The following is a 24,009-nucleotide window of genomic DNA, read 5'->3' on the forward strand; positions in this document are numbered from 1 at the left end:
GGTGGAGGTGTGTACTGTCACACCTCTTTCTCTCTTTCAATCTTGATCTCTGTCTCAAAGACACGCACATACATGTACATGCAAACACTTCTCTTTTGAGTCATTTTCCAGGACCATTTCCCAGAGATGTGTGATATTTTGAGTTCAGATGCTGTTGTTGCCCGTGGGAGGACTCGTTGCCTGGTTCGTGATCTTAATGACATTCTTCTCAAAGACGTGGGAGACAAGATCAAACAGGATTTTTAACTCCTCCTTTAACTATATGAACACACCATGGGGGGCGGGGGTCAGATGGCTGAGCAATTAGGGAGTCGGGCTATTAATCAGAAGGTTGTTGGTTCGATTCCCTGTCGTGCAAAATGACGTTGTGTCCTTGGGCAAGGCACTTCAACCTACTTGCCTCTGGGAGAATTTCCCTGTACTTAGTGTAAGTCGCTCTGGATAAGAGCGTCTGCTAAATGACTAAATGTACTGCAAATGTAACATTATACACCTGCATGTTTTTGAAATAAAAAAATCTTTCTGTTTGGGAGGAAAGGTGGCCTCTGCTCGTGGATCCTTCTGGTCAGGCTGCCACATTTCTGAGGTACAGAGACACTAACTACCTGGATGCCATGAACCCTGAAAACATGCAGCCTGAGAAACTGACGCTGGCTCTGTTAGGGGCCATCAGGTAAGAGAGAGAGAGAGCAAGAAAGAGAGATAGGAAGAAGGAGATAAATGTCTGAAGGTATGTAGATGAAGAGGCTAATAAGAAATATGGTGGTTGTGTCTTACAGGTTTGGAAAGCACCTGGTCATTAATATGATGGACGTGGACTTGTTTGAAACTGTGAAGAGCCAGTTGGAGGGTGTGAAGCCAGGGCTCAGTGCGCAGCTAATGAACAAGGAGTTTTTACAGGAAGAGAGGTAGACAAGTGCATGTCCAGCCTCCACCATAACTAAAAATGCAACTATGTAATCCAATTGCAACTTTTGCTAAACTTTTCCATAATAAAACTGGTCATGAATATGAAATATACATCTCCACAAGACAGAAATCTCTGCAAAATTAAATTAATAATCAAATGCAGATATATTTCCGACTCAGTCTTGGTTCTCATATCTCTTGGTTCTCATGTTATTTCTGTCACAAACATGTCTTTACTTGTCATGATAACTCTCTTCAAATTGTCTCTGCAGGTACCTGAGTCTAGTAGAGTCCTCAGATGGACCACAGTATGCAAAAACTGAGTTCAGGTTAGACTGGATTGAGAAGTTCAGGCTTGTTCTGGTGACAAAACAGCGCCACCCCTCGGACTTCTTGCTCACAGCTTTCTATCCCATTGAGGTTATGTTGCCTGAGTCAAGTTCATACAGTACACTGCAGTAAATTGTATTTTTAAATGCATAATTAATCATAACATGTCTAAACGTGTGTACCTCAGTTATATTAATAAAACAACAATTTTAACTCATTTTTGGATTGATTACAAAATATTCTAGTAAGACCAATGATTCAGTGGCTTGAAAAGTTACATGAAGAGTGAATGACCCATATCAAATAGCATATTTCTTTTTAACTTTCTGGCAAACTTGTGCTGTGAATTTGTTGTCTAGAGAAGCCCCAGGAATTGTTATGTCTGCTCTGCAAAAAAAGAATAATGTGTCTGTCACTACGTGTTTCTTTCTACCGACCTATGACGATTTCCCTTGTTGGAGGAATAGCCAATCATGTGCCTGTACTATCAACCCGCGCTTTAGTTTTACACTTAGCGAGTGGCCACTGGACAAATCCATCCCACACGGGCACTGTCTGCCTTTGCAGCTAGCTAGTTATCTACAATTCCAAACAAATACATCTACTGGGATCCAGTAGCTACTAGCTATTCTCAACAACTTGCAAGATATAGTTGATTTAGCTTAAAAAGCGTGGAACAAGTCAGGAATTACCTAAAGTAAACATGGCCGGAGTTATTCGAAGACTGGATGAGACAGTTGTCAATCGGATTGCTGCAGGAGAGGTGATTCAACGTCCAGCTAATGCAATCAAAGAAATGCTGGAGAACTGGTACGTTTATTACTATACAACAAATAAAGCTGGATAGCTACTGTAACTACCGCTTTAGATGGGCTGTATCTACCTTGCTAGCTACCCAACAACAGTTAAGATTGCTAGCGACCTCGTTTGTTTATCAAAATAGTCTACAGACTTTGCACGTTTGCTACACTAGTCTACGCCGCCACTTGTCAGTAACTAACGATACTACTAGGTCCAAACGTAATATTGTAAAAACGGACACATTTACACCATGGCTATCTTCCTTTTTAATCGAATCTGTTTTACATGATGTTTCAGTCTGGATGCTAAATCCACCAACATACAGGTTGCTGTCAAGGAGGGAGGACTGAAACTGATCCAGATTCAGGATAATGGCACTGGCATCAGGGTGTGTTTTTCGAGATGTTGACTCAGGATTACCAACACAACAAAATATTTTTAATGTGTGTTATGGCCTGGTTCAATGTGTCTTATGTTTCAGAAAGACGACATGGACATAGTTTGCGAACGGTTTACAACAAGTAAGCTCCAGACATTTGAAGACCTCACAGGTATCTCAACGTATGGCTTCAGAGGAGAGGTAGGGACAGTGACTATACTGTATAGTGCTTGACTTTTAATTTCTTAAATATTTTATTATCAACGTTAGCTATCACATACAAACATTTTGACATGTTTTGTTTTTCAGGCCCTAGCCAGTATAAGTCATGTGGCCCATGTGACAATAACAACCAAAACTGCTGATGCCAAATGCGCTTACAGGTATAGTATATAGTATGACTTTACTACATTTTATACATGTTTCAGTCTCTGAATATTGTCTTTACTTTCTCCAGAGCAACTTACTGTGATGGTAAACTAAAGACTCAACCCAAACCCTGTGCTGGTAACCAGGGGACACAAATCATTGTGAGTTAATCGGTTATTATTCAGCCCTTAATTGTGAGTTCTGACCAGCTACTGAAAGTGAACAGACTAACTTATTACACAATTTAAATCATATTAGCGTTTTTCTGCATCTTCAGGTGGAGGATCTGTTTTACAATGTGACTACCAGAAGGAAAGCCCTGAAGAGCCCCAGTGAGGAGTACTCCAGGATTGTAGAGGTGGTGAGCAGGTCTGTAGCCATGTTCTGTGTTATTGTACCTCTTGGGCTGTTTTGTATGCTTTGTTGTAGTCATAACTGTGTTTTGCAGGTATGCCATACATAATTCTGGAAAAAGCTTATCTGTCAAAAAGGTAAGACATGGCTGGCAACCATAAATCTACGGTAGTTGGAGGGTTGATTTGAGTGATCTGGAGCTGATTGTGGCCGTTTGGATGTTTTACATAATTCATCTGTGTGTTTTTCCAGCAAGGGGAAACCATGGCTGATGTCAGGACCCTACCAAATGCCTCCATACTGGACAACATCCGGGTAGTGTTTGGTAATGCAGTCAGCAGGTATTACCCATTCAAAGACAGAGATGTGACATCTCTTAATGCCAGATTTGATGATTATAGTGTTTTTCAACTGAATGTGGGACTTTTGTTGTGTGTTCACAGGGAGCTTTTAGAAGTAGGCTGTGAGGATCAGAAGCTTACCTTCAAGCTGAATGGCTACATCTCAAATGCCAACTACTCAGTCAAGAAATGCATCCTCATCCTCTTCATTAACCGTATGTACCACAGAAAGCTAAACTCTTTCAATTTAATCCCTTTTAATTTATTGTACCAATATTAAATGCTTCTAATAATTCAAGTAAATTCTTATCAGATCGTCTGGTAGAATCAAATGCCTTGAAAAAAGCAGTAGAAACGGTTTATGCTGCCTACCTACCCAAAAACACTCATCCTTTCCTCTATCTCAGGTATGTCACTTTAATTGAATAAGAACTGGAAAGTAGCATGGTTGGATGTTGGTTTCACGTAATGCTCTTTGTCATTGCCATAGCCTGGAGATAGCACCACACAATATAGATGTCAACGTTCATCCCACCAAACATGAGGTGCACTTTCTCCATGAAGACTGCATCATCGAGAGTGTCCAGAAACACATAGAGAGTAAATTGCTGGGCTCCAACTCCTCACGTACATACTTTACACAGGTGATGCACCCCTGTAGCCTATTGTGTGAGTCCAAGCATGAAAATGATATTTTTTAATGTACAAGCGAGGCTTTACAGCCTATGATGTTTACGTAAGCTAAACTCAGTTGTTTGATGTGTTCCCCCTCTGTAGACCTTGCTGCCCAGGCCGTCCGTCTCTAGTGACGTGAAGCCCTCTACCAGCTCCACTGCAGAATCCAGCGAGCGGACGTACGCCCATCAGATGGTGAGGACTGACTGTCGAGCCCAGAAACTGGATGCCTTCCTGCTGCCTAAAGAGAAGGCAGCCTCTGCCAGTCAGGCCAGTGTGGAGCCTGTGTCCAGACCGCAGCCTCCTGCACAAGACACAGATGAGATGGACGATGCAGATATGCTGGAGGCCTTGGAGGAACAAGAAACCAGTTCAGAGCCCCGTCCAGGAACTAGCTCAGACACACTAGATGATTATTCCAGGTAAGGGTGTGAGGGTGGAGTTTAGTCAAGATTCGGTAATATAATTTATATATAAGTTATAAATATACATCTCTGAAATGTGTATTTTGTTGTGTGTGTGTGTTTGTGGACTAGGAAGAGGCCTCGTGTCGCCCAAAAAGAGAAGCAGGAGGACCTAACAGCTGCAGACACTCCCAGAAGACGAGTCATCAAGCTAACCAGTGTGAGGGAGCTAAGAGATGAGATTACTGAACTGGCACATACAGGTATTCAAATCGCTTGACTGATTGTGCAGTAGTGCGTAGAAGAACAAGTTTGATGTATGAGTGTTTCCAAAGGCTGGCTCAAACTATACCTCCTTGGGGTGTTCTCAGGTCTTCAAGAGATGCTTCAGAACCTCTCGTTTGTTGGCTGTGTCAACCCCCAGTGGACTCTTATCCAGCACCACACCAAGTTGTACCTCCTCAACACCACTAAACTCAGGTCAGAAACACACATACAGGTGTCACAGCATTTGCAAATGTGAAGCCATGAAGCCCAGGGCCTGTTTAGACTGAGTTGTAACATTTCCTGTGTTCCAGCCAGGAACTTTTCTACCAGATATTGATCTATGACTTTGGGAACTTTGGTGTGTTGAGACTGTCTGTGAGTATCACCACATAACTGGGAAATGAAAAAGGGCTGGACAAATAGAATGAGGAGTTTCTGATAGCCGGTTTTGTGGGGTGTGTTCTTATTACAGACTCCAGCGCCGCTGTATGAGTTGGCTATGCTGGCACTGGACTCTGAAGAGAGTGGCTGGTCAGAGGAGGATGGGTCTAAGGAGGGCCTGGCCCAGTACATAGTGGACTTCCTGAAGAAGAAGACAGAGATGCTGGAGGATTACTTCTCCTTTGAGATAGATGAGGTCTGACCTGTCAGTGTCTTGACTATTTTATCTCAGTATAGTGAATTGGTACATGCAGGCCTTGGCATCACATTGTGACATTTAGCATGCTCTCCATCACAGGAGGGGAACCTAACTGGGCTGCCGCTGCTGCTAGACAAATACACTCCTATCATGGAAGGTCTGCCCATGTTTGTCCTACGGTTAGCCACTGAGGTAAAAACAAATGCCCTGAATATGAGAGAATTTCAAAAGGAAATCCTCTTTGGTTGGAGGCTTATTATGGAGATGTGTGCGGTGCCTTTTTAGGTGAACTGGGATGATGAGAAGGAGTTCTTCCGAGATTTCAGCCGAGAGTGCAGCCAGTTCTACTCCATCAGAAAGCAGTATATCCTGGAGCCAGAGCCAGAAGAGGAGGAGCAGGTACATCATGGCCCTCAGAGATGGTTTGAGACAACTGTAGAATATCTTGTCATCACAAGACCTTGTAGCAAATGACCCTTTGTTTCAAAAGTTATGCAGATGCTAAACATATCCCCTCGAGGACTAAAATAATGACTTGTTAGTTTATGCTTTGTGTTGCAGGATACAGAGCTGAACTCATGGCGTTGGAAGGTTGAGCACATCATCTTTAAAGCATTCCGCAGCCTTTTCAGCCCCCCTAAGCACTTCAGTGAAGATGGTAGTGTGCTCCAGATAGCCAACTTGCCAGACCTCTACAAAGTGTTTGAAAGGTGCTGAAACTAGATGGAAAATACTGGTAAATGAATACCGGAGTAAGCTGTATCTGCTGCTATGACTTTCAGACACATTTATTGTTTGTGTTGTAAAAAATGTCTGCCACAAACGTTGTTTTTTGTACAAGTTTGCAATATATAGCAGGATACTTCTGGAAGGATGTTACAAATAGTTTTTGTACATGGTAAAGGGGGTGTCATTCTGTGTTTGTTTTAAATAAAAAGTAATGAAAAAAGGGCAGTGTAAATCTGGTAAAGTTTATTAATATATCAATGCAGTAGCTGCCCCAGTCACAATTGTTGTGTGGTCCTGAGACTTGTAATGCTTTCTAAGCAGCAAACACAGTTTGAAGAAGTGGTATGTAGTGCTGTTTCTGTGGATGTACTTTTGTTGCAAAAAATACCTCTCAGGAAATGTGCCATAACCCATGCAAAAAACATTCTAGTATTTACAGTTCATGTCATTACACATTTATTTCCAAGAAATCTCTTAAATATCATTTTCCAAAAATTCTCAATGAAACCTCGGCAGACAATGGTTCGTTTATATTTTCAAATCATGACTGCACCTTTAAATACATTATTCTGTACCTGTTTTTGTTATTATTATAGGACGTTAAAAATCCCTCAGAATACAGGTGAGAAGGCACTTCACTGTGTGAGGGTTCATGAACAGGTGCAGGGCTACAGCAGCCGTGAGGGCTTAACAGTTTAAAAGCGCTATTACACTCATTCATGCAACTTATCAAAAATAAACAAAACAATGAATAGCTAAGCACCCAGCCAGAGAAATAAAACCTTATGAATGACATGATATAGTACAAAGCTTTGAAAAACAAGGTAATGGGTAGAGAAGTATCCTTAGAATCTCCCCAAGCAACTCTTAATGTTATAGATGTTTTGCAGCTCCCTTCCAAAGACACTGGCGTGCACACACACACCATGACAAACCAATGCTGAGTCTTAAAAAAAAAAAAAAAATACAGCTTTGCCTGTGCTACCAGTGTTTTTTTTCTCCATAAGTGTTTTTGGTTTTGCTACACAACATAAGTGTTAACAAGGAAGAATGGAAATGTGCTCCAGACACAATATGGCAGTCTGAGGTGCGAGTTTAAGGGCATTTGTGGCAATCCATCGCCTCACTGCTGAGAGAGAAGAGCATTCCTGTTAGCCTTCATCTTCTCAAGGCGCTTTACTAGGTGGTTGTTGGTCATCTCCATCTCCTCAATCTTATCCAGGGCTGTACGCAGCTGTGGGAGAGGATGAGATAGAGGGTTGGATCTTTTTAGGAGGGCAGCTCATGTATCAGTCATTTGGCCTGTTTCAATACTCTAAATAGACATCAAGACCCTCTATGTAGATTCCTCAAGGCAGGGAAAACAGACAAGGATAAACCTTGAGCATATTCACAGAGGGACTTTGACTCGTCCTCTTACCTCTCTTTGAATTTTCCTTTTTTCAACCTTTAGTTCATCCTCGATTTTCTCTGAGTTATCTGCAGATGCCTTGTAACGAGACACCTGTCCTTCTAGTCTGTTAATCTGGACAGGAGAATAATACAGTAGTAACATCATTACATGCACACACCAAGATCTCTCCCTCGTGATTTATTTTCCTTTTTTAGATTCTAGTAGTATTATTAATGTGGCCTGTGGTTAGCTTGGCAAGCTGTCAGCCAGAACTCATACACAGCCTGGAAAGTACCGCACCACTTTCCATGACTTACGTTTTGTTCCATTGTACCCATTTCCTGTTCTGCCTTTGAGAGCTTGAACTTGTAATCACTGATCTGTCTGTTGGCATCTCCTGCAAAGCCGGAAAAAGTTTTATTATAAGTCCAAGCGATAACTGGAACCAGGAGACCGGGACTACTGAAACAAAGCAAGTGTTGTAGTTTATGTGTACTATTTTGTACTTGTCACTGAACGAGAGAAGTAACAAAGCTTACTCTGCATTTCAATAAAGTGCAGGTCAGTGCCGTTTTCCATCTTCTCTCCGTCCATAAACACAGCATCCATCTTGGAGGGTTTCTGCCTCTCCTCTTCCAGCTGCATCTTCAGTTTCCTGATCTGAGAGTACACAGAACACACCACAACATTACTGACGAAGGAAGGGCGCTCTTCCAAGCACGGAAACATTTATACAATGCTTTATACAGAAAAAAAGAATCAAAAGCAACAACTACCTGGGCTAAGAGTTCATCCTTCTCATCCGCAAGCTTTCGTAGCCTAACATCTACAAACAAAACAAGAGGTACGGCTGTTAATGTGGACACTACGAACAGACTAACGGCGCGGACCCAGAAAGGGTGCCCTCATCAGGCCCGGTGTGCTGGACGTCCCCCCGTGCACTCACCCAGCGGCCCTTCTCCTGCTGACTCCAGCACCTGGGCGGACTCCTGGGTTACCACGGTGATCCCCGAGGCTGGCTGCTCGTGGCTGATGTCTCCGTTGGGCGTGCCCTCCGGGATGATGACGAGGCCATGTTTCTGGGGACGGGGAGGCAGAGGAGCAGAACTAAGGAGCTGCATAACGTGTACATCTGTGACGGTGGACATGTATTAGCGTATAGGAATTACATCCTTGTGTTTGTCAGAGAGCTTTGGGTACTCAAAATACCGGGCAGTCCGTAGATTCCATCTATACTTAACACACCCAACATGTTTTCATGACGTTTGGCGAGGAGGGAGAAACAGCAGAAACAGGTGTGGATATATGATCATACCAACCACTTTGCTTGTCTTCACTTTCAGTTAACACAAGCTCATTCCTGTAACCCTGCAGTGTGCCAAAATGTTCCCAAGTAACCTACCTCTCCATTTTTGGACTTCCCCTTGATGTCAGCCAGCTCATCCCTGAGCTCATCTCTCTCATTCCTAATGCAACCAAAGTACTCTTTCTGTCTCTCTAGTGCCTGGCCACACAGGGGAGGGGAAACAAGAGGAGAAAACAAGAAGTGAAACAAGAAACAAGGAGGAAACGTCGGAGAGAGCGACCCAGCAGACGTGCACAGTGACGCGTGCCTTCCATGCACAGTGAGCTATGCACATGGCACATTATGACTGACCAGTAGGACTTGGGATACTGCATTATGCATTCTGATATGGGAATACCGATACACACACACACACACACATACACAAACGAAACACGACGCAAGACTACGCTAACAAAGGGGAATGCTAGAGGGACGAATAATCAACATCAACTGCCATCACACAGGCCGTGCTCAGGAACTCCAGCAGATGGCGTGAGAACGGATGTCATGCTGCCATCGAAGTGTAGCGGAGTCTGTTCTAATATCCTTTCATAAGCTCTCATTTTCTGGTGCTTTAGCTAAAAGGCAGTGCAAATCTCTCCCTCTTGGACCAGCGTGGTTATTCTATGGCTAGCACGTTCATATTCTATGAGCACAGCATTCCGTCTTCAAATCAAGTTAGTAAACGCACAATGGCAATATTACATGCACATTTTGGGAAAGTGCAAAATCAGAATGAATCCAACAACAAGCTTTTACCTAAAGGCTCTCTGTCATGCAGTTACTGTATGAGAGGCAACAGACTTGGTGTTTATCTGATTGCTTTCGCTGACCTTTGCCACTGAACTTTCAGTTCATTAAATACATTTGCATTAGGCTTTTCCATTAAGTCAAGCCCACAAATCAAGAGTGTTCGCTGCCTGAACGTGACTCCATCTATTGCCTCTTATAACCAGAGCCCTCTGTGAGACCTCCTACCCCAATCTTTTTGTCCTTCCAGTTTATGGTTTCCTGCAGGTCAAACACCTCTCTCGTCAGGGTATCTAACTTAGTCTGCATTCGCTGGCTCTCCTGGAGAGATATCCCCGAGTGGAAAGGGGAAGAAGCAGGAGAAGCAGAATGAAACAGATGAAATTACAAGAGAAATAACTTTACGTATATTAACTGTGAGAGATGGTTCAGAGACCTTCGCCAGGAGATGAACACAATGATAGAAGAGACACAATGAAGACAGGATCAAATCAGATGAGGACAGAAACAGCAGAGTGAAGGAGCAGGGGAACTGACACAGTGTCTCAGGAGGACACATAGGCCAGACGCACACTGTGAAAGAGGACTCCTTGGGGGCCCATCCACTCAATCGTCAACGGGTTACTGCAGTACAGAGCAACCCCCTAGACCTCTTGCAGCCCACTCAGTGTTTGGAGACACATTGTCAAAGTGTTGAAAGAATACAGGTGTGAACTGGTGGAGTCCAGTCGACGTGTTTTGCTAGCGCGGCCGTACCTCTATGAGTTCATCTCTCTGGCGGATCCCCTCTTTCAACTCCTCTTGTTTATGTTGCAGGACCGTGCAAGTATGCTTTTGTCTTTCTAGTTCCTGAAACCACACAGGACCTTTGTCACACCAACAGTGAATCACGCTGTGCAAACTTTTCAGAGGTTTTCCAGCCCGAAACGAGACGACCACAGAAGGTGAACCCTTTACCTTTGACTTGTCGTCCACTTCCCTCCGCATCTCGGCCATCTGCTCTTCCATCTCCTCGATCACGTCCTTGAGCGTGTCCACCTGGTAGATGAGGTTGGCTTTGTCGTTGTCCAGCTGTGCGTTTGACACCATGGCTTTCTTGTACTTCTCCTCCACTTCCGAGAGCGACTCCTGCCAGGCATGGGGCAAACACACACTCGTCTTTACGAACATGGAACACGATGCTGACCCCGCCCTGCAGACTGCTTACACTGCTGGATGAGGATCAGTATACCAACCAGTTTACCATGACCTCAACCGTGAGATCCTCTGTGAAATTGCAGTTTCGTCTACTAATGGATTTTGTATAACTCTGGAACGTTTTACTGAAATATACAAATAACTTTCATACTCACAATAACAAGCAATAGATAACAAGCAATAGTTAACAAGCAATAACAGGCAATTCTTAATTTGTCCATCTCAGGAAGTGACCTACTGTACATATGTCATGTCCTAATGAGGGTCTTGCATGGTAAATATAAGAGTATAGATACTTCATAAATTCACAATGGATTCTACTGAGATTGACAAGTGGTGAAACCAACACTTAAAATATTAAGTGCACTGATCAGGAGGAATGAAGGAACACAATTGATACAATTCAGACAAACTGAATGAAGTATTGGACCAAAATACTATTGAAAAGCAACTGTTGAGTGTTTTTGTTAGGCCACAGTGTAGACATGCCAGACGCCAGGTGTGTTAGTAAGCTATCCTTGCGGACTGTGACTCCTCAGAACAGTGAGCTAATCATGTTCACTTCAAAAGAGTAACCTGAGGGCCATCCAGCATCTGTGGATGACAACTCGGGGTGGAAAACTATACAATACAAGCCACAAGACTGGAATCTGGGAGCATAGAGCAGGAAAACAACTGATGGTTGTCTGATGCTCTTCCCCCTGGGGCACTACAAGTGGAGAGGCAGCGCCTTGGTCCTAGGCCACCATCACCACTGTCATAAGAGGGTTTGCTCAGTTTAAAAGGAAGCAGGGTAGGGTCATAGGAAGGTCATGCAAGGATCATGCCATCTGACTGGGAGCCTACATAAGTAGTGACTGGAGGGTTAGGCTATTATAGGTGGACTGGGGGGACAGGGGGTTAGTGCTGCCACAAGGCTTCCAGGAAAGGACGAAGAAGAGAAGGCATGCTGCGAGCTCAGGCCCCTCTACCTTCAACTCTTTAAGCCCCTGCATGTATCGCCCCTCTACATCCTGAATCTGGTCCTTTAGATCATAGATATCCTGTAGAGCAGACGGGAGGAATGGTCGGGGTGAATTGAAGGACAGGCAATGGAGAATGAAGGACAGACTTGTGAGCCCCGCGTGCTGCTGCCAGCTCAAAGCCGTTCACCTGGCAGAAACATGACCAGTAGGCCCAGACACACAAGGAGGAGGACAGCTTTACAGGAAGTTCATCCCCAAAAACGACATCACATCCAGAATTCCCGTGCATACACATGAATATATTATATTACAAGAGACCCCAAGAAAAGGTAGGCAGCCAAGGAAGACCGAAATGGTTCACAGTAAAAGAACAACTCAAGATAAAGCAAACACACACAAAAAACGTTCACTATGATTTGAAATAGCATGTCATGAAGTGATGATATCTATCTATAGATATATATCTAACAAAACTGCTCATAATATTACAAAATCGAACCTTGAAGCAAAAATGTGTAAATGACCTGCTGTAACATGGAGTCATTTTAGGCAGTGAGTGTGTGCGTGTGCATGAGAGTGTGCGCGAACACCTCACCCTCAGTTCACTCAGACTGGAGTCTGGGTCGACGACGCTCCCAGCGTCGGCGCTGCCCCGTCGTGAAGAGGTGCCTCCCAGGGAGGCCAGGGTAGCCGCAGACAGGCCCGGGGTGGTGCAGCGCGACGATGGCTAGACACACAGAAGAGCCGGTGGACTCCAGTCAGCACACAGCACGTCGGGCCTGTCATTCAACACCGCCATCTGACACCACACAGCTCCTCACTGATCCACTCACCTGGCTCTTGTGTGTCATTTGACTGACAGAACCAAAGGTACAGGTCGTAGATACTCGCATATCAGACTTATGCAACGTTCAGCACAGAGATAAGGAGGACTTATCAGTCAATAATCTAATCAAGGTATGGCAGCATAAAACTGCGATGTACACTCACCCGGCTGAAATCCGAGTACTGCTTGTTGCATTTTTCATCCAGCTGAGAAAAAAGGAAACATGAAGTCAATATTAATATGCACGCATTAGAATCAACTGAAGGCTTATCCTCTTTGGTCCATGCATGGGGTTGATCCTGTTAATTAAGAAGTTAGTCAGCAACATTTGAAACTACTGCATGTTCACAGATCAAGTCCCATTAGCTAGTAAACACACTCAAAACACTGAGACACTATCAGTAATTAAAAACACCAAACACAAATGTCATTTTATTGTCTTTTCAACTCCATACCATGCGCTTAGACTTAAGACATCAGACGTAACCACTCGACGTCATCCATAAACAACATCCCCCACACAAAACGCAGGCGGTGAGACTGTCAAACCCAACCCTGGACGACTCGCAAAAAAAACACTGTGCGTTAGAGGAGGCCAGACCAGCTTCCACGGACCCAGCCATTGTGGAGCCACTTACAGAGTCCAGGTCTGGGATGCTCAGGTCATCTAGGTCGGACACGATGCTGCCCCGCCGGTTGGAGCGGCTGAAATAGTCAGCGGCCGTCTCACTGATGTCTGAGAAGTCAGACGACTGACCGGCAGATCAGAGCAGAGGGCACAGGGACGGAGACGAGAGAGACATTCAGTAAGGACAGTGACAGACGACAGGACAGATCAGAAGGACAACACGGAGGAGGAGCGTGTGGGATAAGTAGTGTCGAGAGACGTAGTAATGGAGTGACAGAAGAGGATTCTGGGTAGTGTTAAATGTCAGAGGGTGCCAGCCCAGGAGCTCACCACGCTGTCCCTCCTGCCTCGGTTGAAGCGGTCCTGGGACACGGTGCTGACGGTGTCGTCATCAGAGGAGGACTGGCAGGGAGGGCCACACACGCGTCAACACGCGCCAACACACAGTGAGGACGCATTCTTAGTAAGAGGAAAGTCCACATGCACAGGACAAGGCACGCCCTCACCGATATAGTTCTCTAGCAGCACTTTCTGCCAACGGATTATTGAATTACTGGACTAACCATGAGTTTCCAAATACAGCAGCACCATGCAATTATCTGATCCAAGAAAGTCACCAGAATAGCCCTACATCTGTAACTTAAAACACAGCATTGATGGAACCCTGTAAACTGCCTCACACACACTTAAATAAATCAAGACAGGATACTGCTGTACAGTCAACTAGTGGCTTACTACTATGTGCTACTGTATCCCTAAGTGAAGAGGGGAGGTTGTTAGGGAGAAGGGGTAACATTTTAGTAATGGCTGTGTGATTGAAGTTAGCTGATGACATGCAGAATGGGGTGCATTGGTTTGGGGTATGGAGATCTCACCGCGGGGCTGCTGCGGGTGGAGCTAGCTCCAGAGGAGTACCAGCTGCACTCAGAGGGCTGCAGAGTGGAATGGGACAGACAGATTGTTGACATGGGGACAGAGAGCAGACAGGCCACACACACACACACACACAACACAGTGGGCTGCTGCTGCTGTTGTTGGCTTTGCCACATGGTGACATCATTTCCCACTGTTCCAGCAAACACTATGAACACTTACAGCTTTGGTACTGTGAGAGCCATAGAGACCAGGGTCGTCATGTATAGAGGCCTGAAGACACAAGGGGAAGAGAATCCACAACTCAGCATAGCACGCACAGGGAGGCATCCCAGTCAGTCAGTCAGTCAGTCAGTGAGTGTGACAAGCTCAGCAGCATGTGATGACACAAGATGTGTCTTCCTCAGACTGACTGAACATGACGTGAACTGACAAGATCCATCTCCATCCTCAGACTATTTCTTGTATCATGCCATTTCTCTTACTACTCTGGGCTGTTTTGTCTTATCCAATGTCCAGAGCATATTCTTGGCTCCACCAAGTGCCGACTTAGACCTAAATATAGCTTTCCCAGGAAGCCTCTGGCCATCCAATCACATACATCCATGGGGACCTGGACTACACTGAAGGTGGAGTGAAGGCACGCAGAAAGAGGGGTGCTGGTGAGTATAACTGACCATGCTGTAGCTGCGCACCAGCCCCGAACCAGTAGTGGTGGAGGCCGAGGATGTGGCCTGTAGCGGAAGGAAGGAAGGAATGAAGGGAGGAAGGGAGAGGGATAAAGGAGGAGTGAAGGACAGTTAAAGGACAACCACAGCCACAACGAGGTGGAGGTGTGGGTGTTGCAAGAAGCCCTGTATCTTGCATATCATGTAAAGCCTGTTACTCTGAGTGATCTTGGGGCCTTGAACACCAGAAGAGGCCAGTGATGGGAAGGTAGTGGTGCTGGGAAGGGAAGGGAGCCTGTTCCTGATGTCTGGACAGAGTTGGTTAGATAAGAGTAGACACTTTGCATGTGTCCAGCTAATCATAACCATGCCTACAATTTGTATATCAGGATCCTTCCACAGAATGCCTGTTATCGTAACCTGACACAATGGAGTAAAATGCAGACTGTATGGGAGTATAGTTTCTAAACTGCTGTACAAACATAGTTGGTAGAGCAGGTAAATGGAAGGAATCACTGTGCTTACTCACTAAGCTTCCAGGCCAAAGCCCTCATTGTAGTTAACAATTCACAAAGGGATCTTCTCAAATGGGGTTTACACCTCCAATAAACTTGAGCTCAGATAAGAATTTGGCTCCTTAACTAGTTTCAGTTCAACAGTAACTTGTCATAACTCTGTTTGAATGAGAGCAGGGGAGAAAGAGAGGGAGAGAGAGAGGGGAGAGAGACACCAACCCGAGGCTGATAGGAGGAAGTAGAGGGAGGAGGCTTGATGCTCTGCAGACTGCTGTAGTTCCTCTGATCATGGTAGAGCCCAGTCTGGAGGGGGGACATGGCATCACGACCACACACAATAAGAAAGATGGCAACACACTTGACACAGAGCAGCTTAAACTGTGTGGTGAAAACGGTGTACGTCTTCCCTGATTTCAGGGTCTAGAACAACTGACCAGCAGGTCCTTCCTGGAGCTGCTGGATGCCGGAGCCTTCTTATAGCCTTGCAGGTCATTGTACACAGAGCTCTGGGAGTCCCACAATACACAGAAACACCAGAAGCACAAAAAGACACCAACATTATGGGCCCGTCTATGGACAAACACACAGCTGAGACCGAAACTGTCCAGTATCTGTATGCATATGCATGCCATCACACAAGTGGACTACGTACAGTGGAGCGGGAGCTCTTGAGGGAGGAGCTACTGTTCTTGAGGGAGGAGCTACTGTTCTTGAGGGAGGAGCTACTGTTCTTGAGGGAGGAGCTACTATTCCTGAGGGAGGAGCTACTGGCGAGAATGTCAGACTGAGGAAAGAACAGGATTCGTGGGAATTACGACGATAGAAGACGGTCATGCTGTGAGTCAGTGTGCACAACAATTATAGTATATAAGAACTTCAAGCCAAAGTTAATAAACTAGTATAGTACTGTTTTTACACCTCATAAGTCTATTTCTAGACTACAGCACCTATGAAACATATCAAATATGTGTTATATTTATGTGAACTATTTATAATATGCAATAGCCTAGCGTCATCCCAATGCCCTGCTCTGAATACACCAGTCTAATATAGTCAATAAACATTTATCATCAAAAAACACACACGCTGGCACATGCGCGCGCACACGTACTGCCAAGTCTCTTCTACGAGAAGTGCTTGCCCGGCTATTGTAAGAACTGCCCAGGTCTCTCAATGTGGAGCTTGTGGACTTGAAAACCAGGAAAAAAACATCAAATTACCCACAGGAGTCATGGACATTTCAGTGCCAACAGTTAGGCCTTTAAAAAGCACCTACTACAGCAAGCCAAAAGTGGGCATGTTGTCATCAGACAGAGCTGTGTACACACCCTATAGCTTGCAGTGCTGCGGACTGACAGGGTATCATCCTCCAGCCCCTGCTCATGTCAAGAAGGAGAAACAAAAAGGAGCAAACAGAACACCAGGTCAAGAGAGAAAAGCGTGGATGAGAGAGGGATAGGATAGAGAGAGAATGGGGGGGGGGGGGTTACGGACCCGACGATGATGGCTGCTGGATCTACTGCTCGAGCCAGAGTGCCTGGCCTTGTCTGCGTCAGCCTGGAGAACGGGAATGGAGGAACAGGAAAGGGTAGGAGGTGATACACCACCATAGTCACAGCAACGCACAATCAAACATCCCGCCAACACACTCTGTGGTTCAAACACAACCGACCACATACACCTGGACACACCGTGCTTCACCTAACCATGTAATTCCTTTGAAGAATTTGTCAAACTAGTCAACTGTTTGCAAAAAAGGCATGTGCACAAAAATGTAAGTATATCATGTTAATTGAACATACTCTAAATACCATGATGCAAAAATCTAATTATTGTTATAAACAATAAAACGCTGAGTTGGTTAAAATAATTAATAAACCGCCGAGATACATAACACTAAGTTTCCGTAGGCCTATTTATGGCAAAAGGTCAAGTCCCAGGCCAAAAAACACAGTCACAGATTAAGGTGTCTCCAAAGCAAATACATTGAACCAACATTTTTCTGAAGTGAGGTCACAACAGTCCAATAAGGGAGCTACACACCACAGCACACACCAGGCTGTAAGTTAGTGTGCTGAGCGAGAGAGTGAGAGAGAGGAAGAGTGAGAAAGAGAGAGGGAAAGAGAGACCCATGCAGTCTGATGTGGTCTACAGTACTGTACCATCCACTGGTGGATCGACCCCCATTTCTTGCTGGTTGAGTGGTGAGAGAGCTGAACATTGGGAGGGAGGGAGAGTGGGAGTACCACAGAAAACACACAGACACACACTCTTATCAGAGGCCACTGTGACGATGAGGCACGTAGGTAGGTATTGAAACGCCCCGTATTAGTATAGGAAGAGAGACAGTAGAAGGGAGGACAGCTTTCTTCTTTCAAATGTGATTATCCAGCCGAGTGTGTACAATGGTGTCAAAGGGGGGCTATATGGAGTCTGCGTTAGACCCATGAACGCAGCACTTGAGCAGGCACTGAGGAAGGAACAATCCCTCATCAAAACATGACAAGTGGCATGATGAAGTGGATAAATGACGGACACCTTTCCAATTTGTCTGGGAAGACTCCAGTTCATGATTCCCTGTGGGGTTTGCTGTAGTTTGGTAGACATGAGAAGTGGTACACATCTTATACCTCTTTCTGTTGCCGCTCCAGTTCCCTCATTCTGATATCCCTAGCTTCGGCGCGTGCTGCCCTCTTTGCTGCCAGCCTGGCCTCCGCCTGTGGAACACAAAACACACACAGTCGTTAGGAGTGAACGCCAAATGGCAGGTACTGTGCCCAGGGGACACACCCGACGTGTGAGAGGAACAAAAACATAACCAAGAGGACGGAAATCCAACACACAATGGCACTTTTATACTTGAAGTTACAGATTGACATCATTGTTCATAGGAAAAAGGAGGGAGCGGTTTATGTAACGCAGTGGGATGTTTACTTTAGCTGAACACAAGCACTCAAAATTGGCCTTAAACTGTCTGGAATCTGAACCCGAGGCACTTTACAACTGAGGATGAGAGGCAAGGCATGTGTTGGCTTAAAAGTAACATTACAATTATGCTAAGAACATGTAAATCTTACAGCTGACATCACACATCAAACTGAATACCATGTGCACCACTTGGCTGTTGCTATGTAAACATGGGGTTGTCTGCACCATAATGGAGACCAGTTCAAAACAAATCAACAGACCCAAATGAGATGAATGACACTGGTGGGTGACCTATGGTTAAGTCTGCTGTGGGACAGAGCTACTGCACATCTTGGACTGGTTGACCACTTTACCCATGAGTCACAGCTCATTAATACTGTTCTGTGGGAGTTCTTGGGATTCCATATCACCAACAACATGTGCTAACCATCAGTTTCAGGAAGGCTAATTTAAGGATCTTAAAAGACAGAGACGTCAGTGGTGAACAAACATTCTGACACAGAGGAAACGGAATATAAACCGGCTTTAACTGAGTTAGTTTAGTTTTGATACTTTTTAAACATTTGTCAACTTTTTTACATGTTGCTGCTAAGTGTGACTCATTTCATTCAATAAAAGGTGTTGGTAAATAAGGTATATAACTTAATGACAGAACAGGATGGTAAATTATACATATGAACTTAGATGGAAAGTAGATGGTGAACAAAAAAAGCCACCAAATGAATACGTTTCCTATCAAAAGTACCAATGTTCACTAGTCTAATATGATGTATCCCCAACAGAACGGAGTGTGAAATATGGGCTAATTTAGCTGGGTGCCTCAGCAGCAGTGGCTAATTTAAGCAGACCGCACCTCCCCCAACACTCCCCTTAAGAGGAACATGACTGACACACACATACACACACACACACACACCTTCCAACTCCTGACTGGCAGGAATTAAACAAACGGAATCATGCAACAACTTACAACAATAGCCCTCATTCCTAAATAGACAGGCCTCAGCCGTTTATCTCCCCCTATACACAGTGTCACTGCAAACACATAGTCAACATTCCAGTACATGCTTATCATGTAGTCAGAAAAGGCTGCCTTCTGGGTCTGCTCCTCTCCACAGTACAAAATAGCACTGCAGGGGGGAAAAAAGCCTTTTGTTGTGCAAACATGCATGCAATGTCCCTCCTGTTCCTAACTGATTATATCTTGGGTGTTGCTGCCTGTACCTCCCGGCCTTGTATCTGTCAGACGTCATGACCAGCCCTGTGAGGGCTGTCGCTATCATTAGTAAACAGAGGTTGTGTGTGTGTGTGAGACCTGTCAACGTTGTTATTGGTTGATTCCTGGTCAATGAGGGAGAAAAGGTACCATGAGCCAAGGAAACCTTGAGGGGTTAAAGGAAGCACGTAAAAAGAGATCCTCTTCAGGTCAAATATCAGCATACCTCCCCCGTATACATGCATGGACACGTCACTAACTGAGGCAGACTGAGGCAGACAAAGTTTACTGATGTAGTGAAGATAAAACTATTTCAAATGTATACGACCCTGTACAATGCTGATCAAGGTCACTATAAATCAGGTAAACTTATGACTGTGAAACCATAGTCTAACCAATGACAAACTTTCTATAATATCTAATAGGGCGTCGGCGGTAGGATTATAACTTAGATGTAGATTTGACATTGGCTTTGTTTGCCCATTGAGATCGAGTGGGAGCATGTGGAGACACACATCCACAGGCTAGCCCCTGTGCTCTGCACCTGTTGGTCCGTCTGACAGAATGACCTGCACAGCAGCACAGCTGAGGTCTGTGTCTCTGGCCTATCTATAGCCGTGCCCGCCCAGCCCCAGGCCTCCAGCAGGGCCCACATCATGAGACGAGAGGAGGGCAGGGGGAATCTGAGCAGGGAGGAGAAGTGCACTATCATACACACCTTCTACAGTCTCATCATTATGGGTTGCGTCAAACTTACGTCTTACAACTTACACACGTCAAGGAACGAATCTTCTAGACCAGGCAAAGTGCGGTGTGTTGCAACATTACCTTAAATCATTTAGCAGACGCTCTTATCTAGAGCAACACCTTAAAACCTTTGTTTGATTTTATGAGCACAGTTAGAATCATAGTTTAACCAGCCATTTTTGCGTGTATCTATGCTGCATGATATATTAACATGAGGCAAATTATACTGTACAACAATCATTTTTGAAAATAAGGTGTGAAATAGTTATAATTAAAATTATTAAAATACATACAAACGTGTTTATTGTGGTTGTTTTATTCAATGAGGCCATGGCTACATGTCAACACACGTGCAAACATGTTTACGCAGCAGCAGTCCATAAAGCACTGATCACTTATTGACAATTTATTGACTGTAGCAGCATTAATGTCACCCATCTCTTAAGCTACCGGCTAGCCTCTATACAGTATAGAAACTAGGAAGTTTGCCTGTGCCATAGTCCTACTCGCAGCACAGCTATCATTAACCAGCATGGCATAGAAACAGCATGGACTATGAACTAGGGTGACTCGCCCCCCTGCTTCCACCCAATGTCCATTAATGTCAAAGTTAGCAACGTGACAGCCTTGGATCAGACATGCCCATATTCTCCCTCAGACCCAAAGCATTAGTAGTCAACTGTATGTGAGGTGATCATCTAATGCTTGGCTGATGTCACGACTTGCAAGCAAGCTGCTGATATTTAGTGACTGTCTGCCCAGTAATGCAAGTGGCCTCCAAAATGGGCTGGAGAAAGTGCAGGCTCAAATTCACAGTCCCTCTCAGCAGTGCTCTGTGCAAAGCACAGGTTGGCTGGCTCTCCTTCCCAGGCAGGCACAGTTGCCATGTGGCTGAGGGAGACTGCTGCTTTAGAGCTTTGTCTGGGAGGGTGGTGATGTGTGACAGGTTGGAGATTGGCCTTGTGAACTTAATTGACTGAGTGACAAACTGCACACAGGCTCTGCCTCTGTTTGCATGTTTCATTCAGTCAAGAAAGACTGTGATTCATTTAGGACCTGGCTGGGTGGGTCAGATGACTCATGTTTCTATGACAGGCTTGCATGACTATAAAGAGAGAAAATGTAGCCTTGTGCATTTGGGTAGTGCCGTGAGGCTCTCTGCAGACTACACAGGGCTCAGACACAACAAGTCTAACTACTAAATCAAATCATACATTTTATGAGGTCTTTACTTCTAAAGAAAATGAACACATCTTCCTTTTTTGTTAAGAATTAACGTGAAATTAGTCAGAAGTTTCCCTTCTGTAAATATTCTTGAGCTTTACGTTAGGCTTCCCTTTTGGTCTAGTATAAAGAACCACACAGGAATGAAAACTGTAGCAGTGAGAAAATGGAATAATCCCAGGACAAGTCAATGCAGGCCAGGCTGTCTGATTCTCTCCTCTGCCCTCCATTTTACTAAATAGCTACAAGTCAAACCTTCTGCAACCCAAACCAGCTGTCTCTACACGCTGCAGCTGAGACATGATTTGACTGGTGGAACCTGTAGATCCACATAGCTCTGCTTTGTATGAAATGGGCCTATGTGTGAACATGTGTCAGTGTATGCCTCGGAGGGCTGTTTGCTGCATTAACCTCTATTGGTCTTCAGCCCTGTAAATATGAGCTTATCCAAACACTTAAAACTGTCAAATCAAGATGGCTTGTGGCTGAAATCGTAATATGTTCATTATTTTGATCTTTTTTGACTGTAATCTGGACGATATAGGTCAACGCTGTAAAAGATACATCAAAAGTGAACACAGAGAGGGTTGTGCAGTTAACTTACCTCACGGGCAATGCTACTCAAAGCCTCATCTTCTGCTGAGAACCGGTCCTTGATAGGGGCACGCTTTCTACCAGACCCTGGTGTCCCCATGACTTCAGCACAACCGCAACTCCACCAAGATGCTCAGGGGCAGACGACAGCAACGGGGCAGCAGGCTGATAATAAACAACAAGTAAGAAACAAATGATTCCTAAAAATTACATAGAGATATAACATTAGAAAATAGAGACACAATTCATGAATATGATTCTGGACTGTGGCGTGCATTTCTACAAACAGGCTAGTATCGTGGTCAGTCACTGATGTCTGGCTCCTAATAGACAGCATAAGATAAACACTTGAGGCTGACATAGGCCAGCTGTTACATTCAGTGCCTGACAGGCCCAGGGTACACTGACGTACCAGCAAAATATCACTGCAAAATTACAAGGAAAACCCAAGGGGTTGAGCATGGAAGAATGAAGATACTTTTTAAACTCAGTCACAGTTAAAAGTTTAAATAGAGATGGCTTTATTTGACTAGAAATTGAGTTTTCAAGGACACTGTCAATACTCTTAAACATACATTTATTGATATTTGTGAGAGAGAAAAACTCCACTGGATTATTCAATTGGCAAATTATAAAACAGAAAAACTATTGATAAGGAAGATTCAACATTATATTTGGAGGGCACACAACGCCTCAGGCAAAGCACTGAAGTTGGACTGGAACCAGTTTTCTTTCAACAACAAAAACTGTGTTCAGTATCGAATCCGATCTCTGTCGGATCCAATCTCTGTCCATACTCTACGGATGTTTCTCACTGTAAGAGTGGCCAGAGCTGATCAAGGAATATTCATTTGAATGCACTGTCAGGTTGAGGAAGCGAGCAGAAAAGGTTCCAACCCAGCGATGATGGACTCGAGGCTTCTCTGTTCTCTTATTGTAGAGGACAAAACGCTCTATGCTGGTGTTATTTCACATTAAAACTAATTGGTACTTAGTACTTGTTGGAATAAATATATAATGAACGTTAGCGAACAATAAGACATGCATGGTAGTGTTATGGTGAGAAACGCCCCGGATTTGACACAGCCTTAACAACAGTTGGGACGAGTGCACTGCTGTCTGGGAAGCTAACGTTAGTTAGCTATCACAGTTAACTAGTAGACTGACGCTGGTAAACCGTAGCGGTAAAGTTAGCATGTTCATATGCCCATTTTAATTAGCTAGCCTGTAATGCTAGCGAGGTCGAGCAGGCTTCGCATGTTTACTTTGGGATATGGAGCTGGATGAGCTAGTACTAGTAGCTAACACAAGCTAAAGCTAACGTAATATCACTGACCTTACCCTTCCTTTGGATAAAAAAAAAACTCTACAACGAAGTTTAGTCCAGAAGCGCCCTTTTGTTTGCTATTGTCCCAAATGAAGCACAGAGCAAAAAGGCCAGTCCTTGTTAATGTAGAAAGCTAGCCGGTAAGTCAGCTAGCTAACTAGGCGATTCCCAATGTGTGACAGCGCAAACTGACACTGCTCTTCACGTCACGCTTCCAATGAAATGTGTCTCCTCTTCGAAGCTTCCAATAGTGACCTCAATATTTCCAATAATGTGATTTATTGTTTTCTATGTTGTTTGGATAACTATAATAAAGGTTTCATTTTCACAACAGACTACATTATTTCTCTTCAGCTGCAGCTGCCTTGTCCTTCTTTTTCCTCCACTCTCACTTTCCCTCCCCAGTGCCCTCTTTACCTAGTTTAGTCGGGGACTGGGAGTGATGTGTAAATTGAGAACGACTCTCCTTTTACTGAACCGTGTGGACTGAATCAGTTCTCTAACGATTCGGGCATGTTATTTATAAACATTCTATGAAAACGAGTTATTCACTATAGCTTATATTTGGACTTTGCAGTGTAGATTTTTTGTTATTTGATGTTATTTATTATT

The 24,009-nt window shown here is 44.4% G+C and overlaps 2 protein-coding genes across 11 annotated transcripts; one reads left to right on the forward strand and one right to left on the reverse strand.

The window, feature by feature from the left end:
* Nucleotides 1–25: 25 nt before the first annotated feature.
* Nucleotides 26–7,167, forward strand: mlh1 (mutL homolog 1, colon cancer, nonpolyposis type 2 (E. coli)). 2 transcript variants are annotated; one of them, XM_047028847.1, is made up of 22 exons: nt 26–183; nt 539–673; nt 780–908; nt 1,182–2,049; nt 2,338–2,428; nt 2,522–2,620; nt 2,729–2,802; nt 2,877–2,949; nt 3,066–3,157; nt 3,237–3,279; nt 3,395–3,483; nt 3,586–3,698; nt 3,797–3,890; nt 3,974–4,127; nt 4,261–4,580; nt 4,695–4,825; nt 4,934–5,042; nt 5,141–5,204; nt 5,302–5,466; nt 5,569–5,661; nt 5,755–5,868; nt 6,012–6,161. In XM_047028847.1, exons 4-22 carry the CDS (start codon nt 1,943–1,945, stop codon nt 6,063–6,065), a joined length of 2,079 nt encoding a protein of 692 aa, XP_046884803.1. In that variant the 5' UTR covers nt 26–183; nt 539–673; nt 780–908; nt 1,182–1,942; the 3' UTR covers nt 6,066–6,161. The 2 variants fall into 2 exon arrangements, with proteins under 2 accessions (XP_046884803.1, XP_046884802.1); XM_047028846.1 differs by having other exon boundaries at nt 27–183; nt 6,031–7,167.
* lrrfip2 (leucine rich repeat (in FLII) interacting protein 2) lies at nt 6,422–23,852 on the reverse strand. 9 transcript variants are annotated; one of them, XM_047028836.1, is made up of 28 exons: nt 23,412–23,852; nt 22,081–22,235; nt 17,992–18,078; nt 17,524–17,574; nt 16,856–16,918; nt 16,690–16,737; nt 16,473–16,550; nt 16,014–16,145; nt 15,796–15,867; nt 15,581–15,664; nt 14,856–14,912; nt 14,401–14,451; nt 14,181–14,237; nt 13,636–13,707; nt 13,316–13,429; nt 12,842–12,883; nt 12,447–12,578; nt 11,858–11,929; nt 10,647–10,817; nt 10,446–10,538; nt 9,918–10,010; nt 8,994–9,095; nt 8,538–8,670; nt 8,368–8,417; nt 8,131–8,251; nt 7,909–7,988; nt 7,619–7,723; nt 6,422–7,432 (listed from the first exon to the last, which is right to left on the reverse strand). In XM_047028836.1, exons 2-28 carry the CDS (start codon nt 22,168–22,170, stop codon nt 7,322–7,324), a joined length of 2,361 nt encoding a protein of 786 aa, XP_046884792.1. In that variant the 5' UTR covers nt 22,171–22,235; nt 23,412–23,852; the 3' UTR covers nt 6,422–7,321. The 9 variants fall into 9 exon arrangements, with proteins under 9 accessions (XP_046884792.1, XP_046884791.1, XP_046884794.1 ...); XM_047028835.1 differs by having other exon boundaries at nt 23,407–23,852; XM_047028838.1 differs by lacking the exon at nt 16,473–16,550 and having other exon boundaries at nt 23,407–23,851.
* Nucleotides 23,853–24,009: the final 157 nt, after the last annotated feature.

The sequence above is a fragment of the Hypomesus transpacificus genome, chromosome 11 (genome assembly GCF_021917145.1).
Source record: "Hypomesus transpacificus isolate Combined female chromosome 11, fHypTra1, whole genome shotgun sequence".
Classification (NCBI taxonomy): domain Eukaryota; kingdom Metazoa; phylum Chordata; class Actinopteri; order Osmeriformes; family Osmeridae; genus Hypomesus; species Hypomesus transpacificus.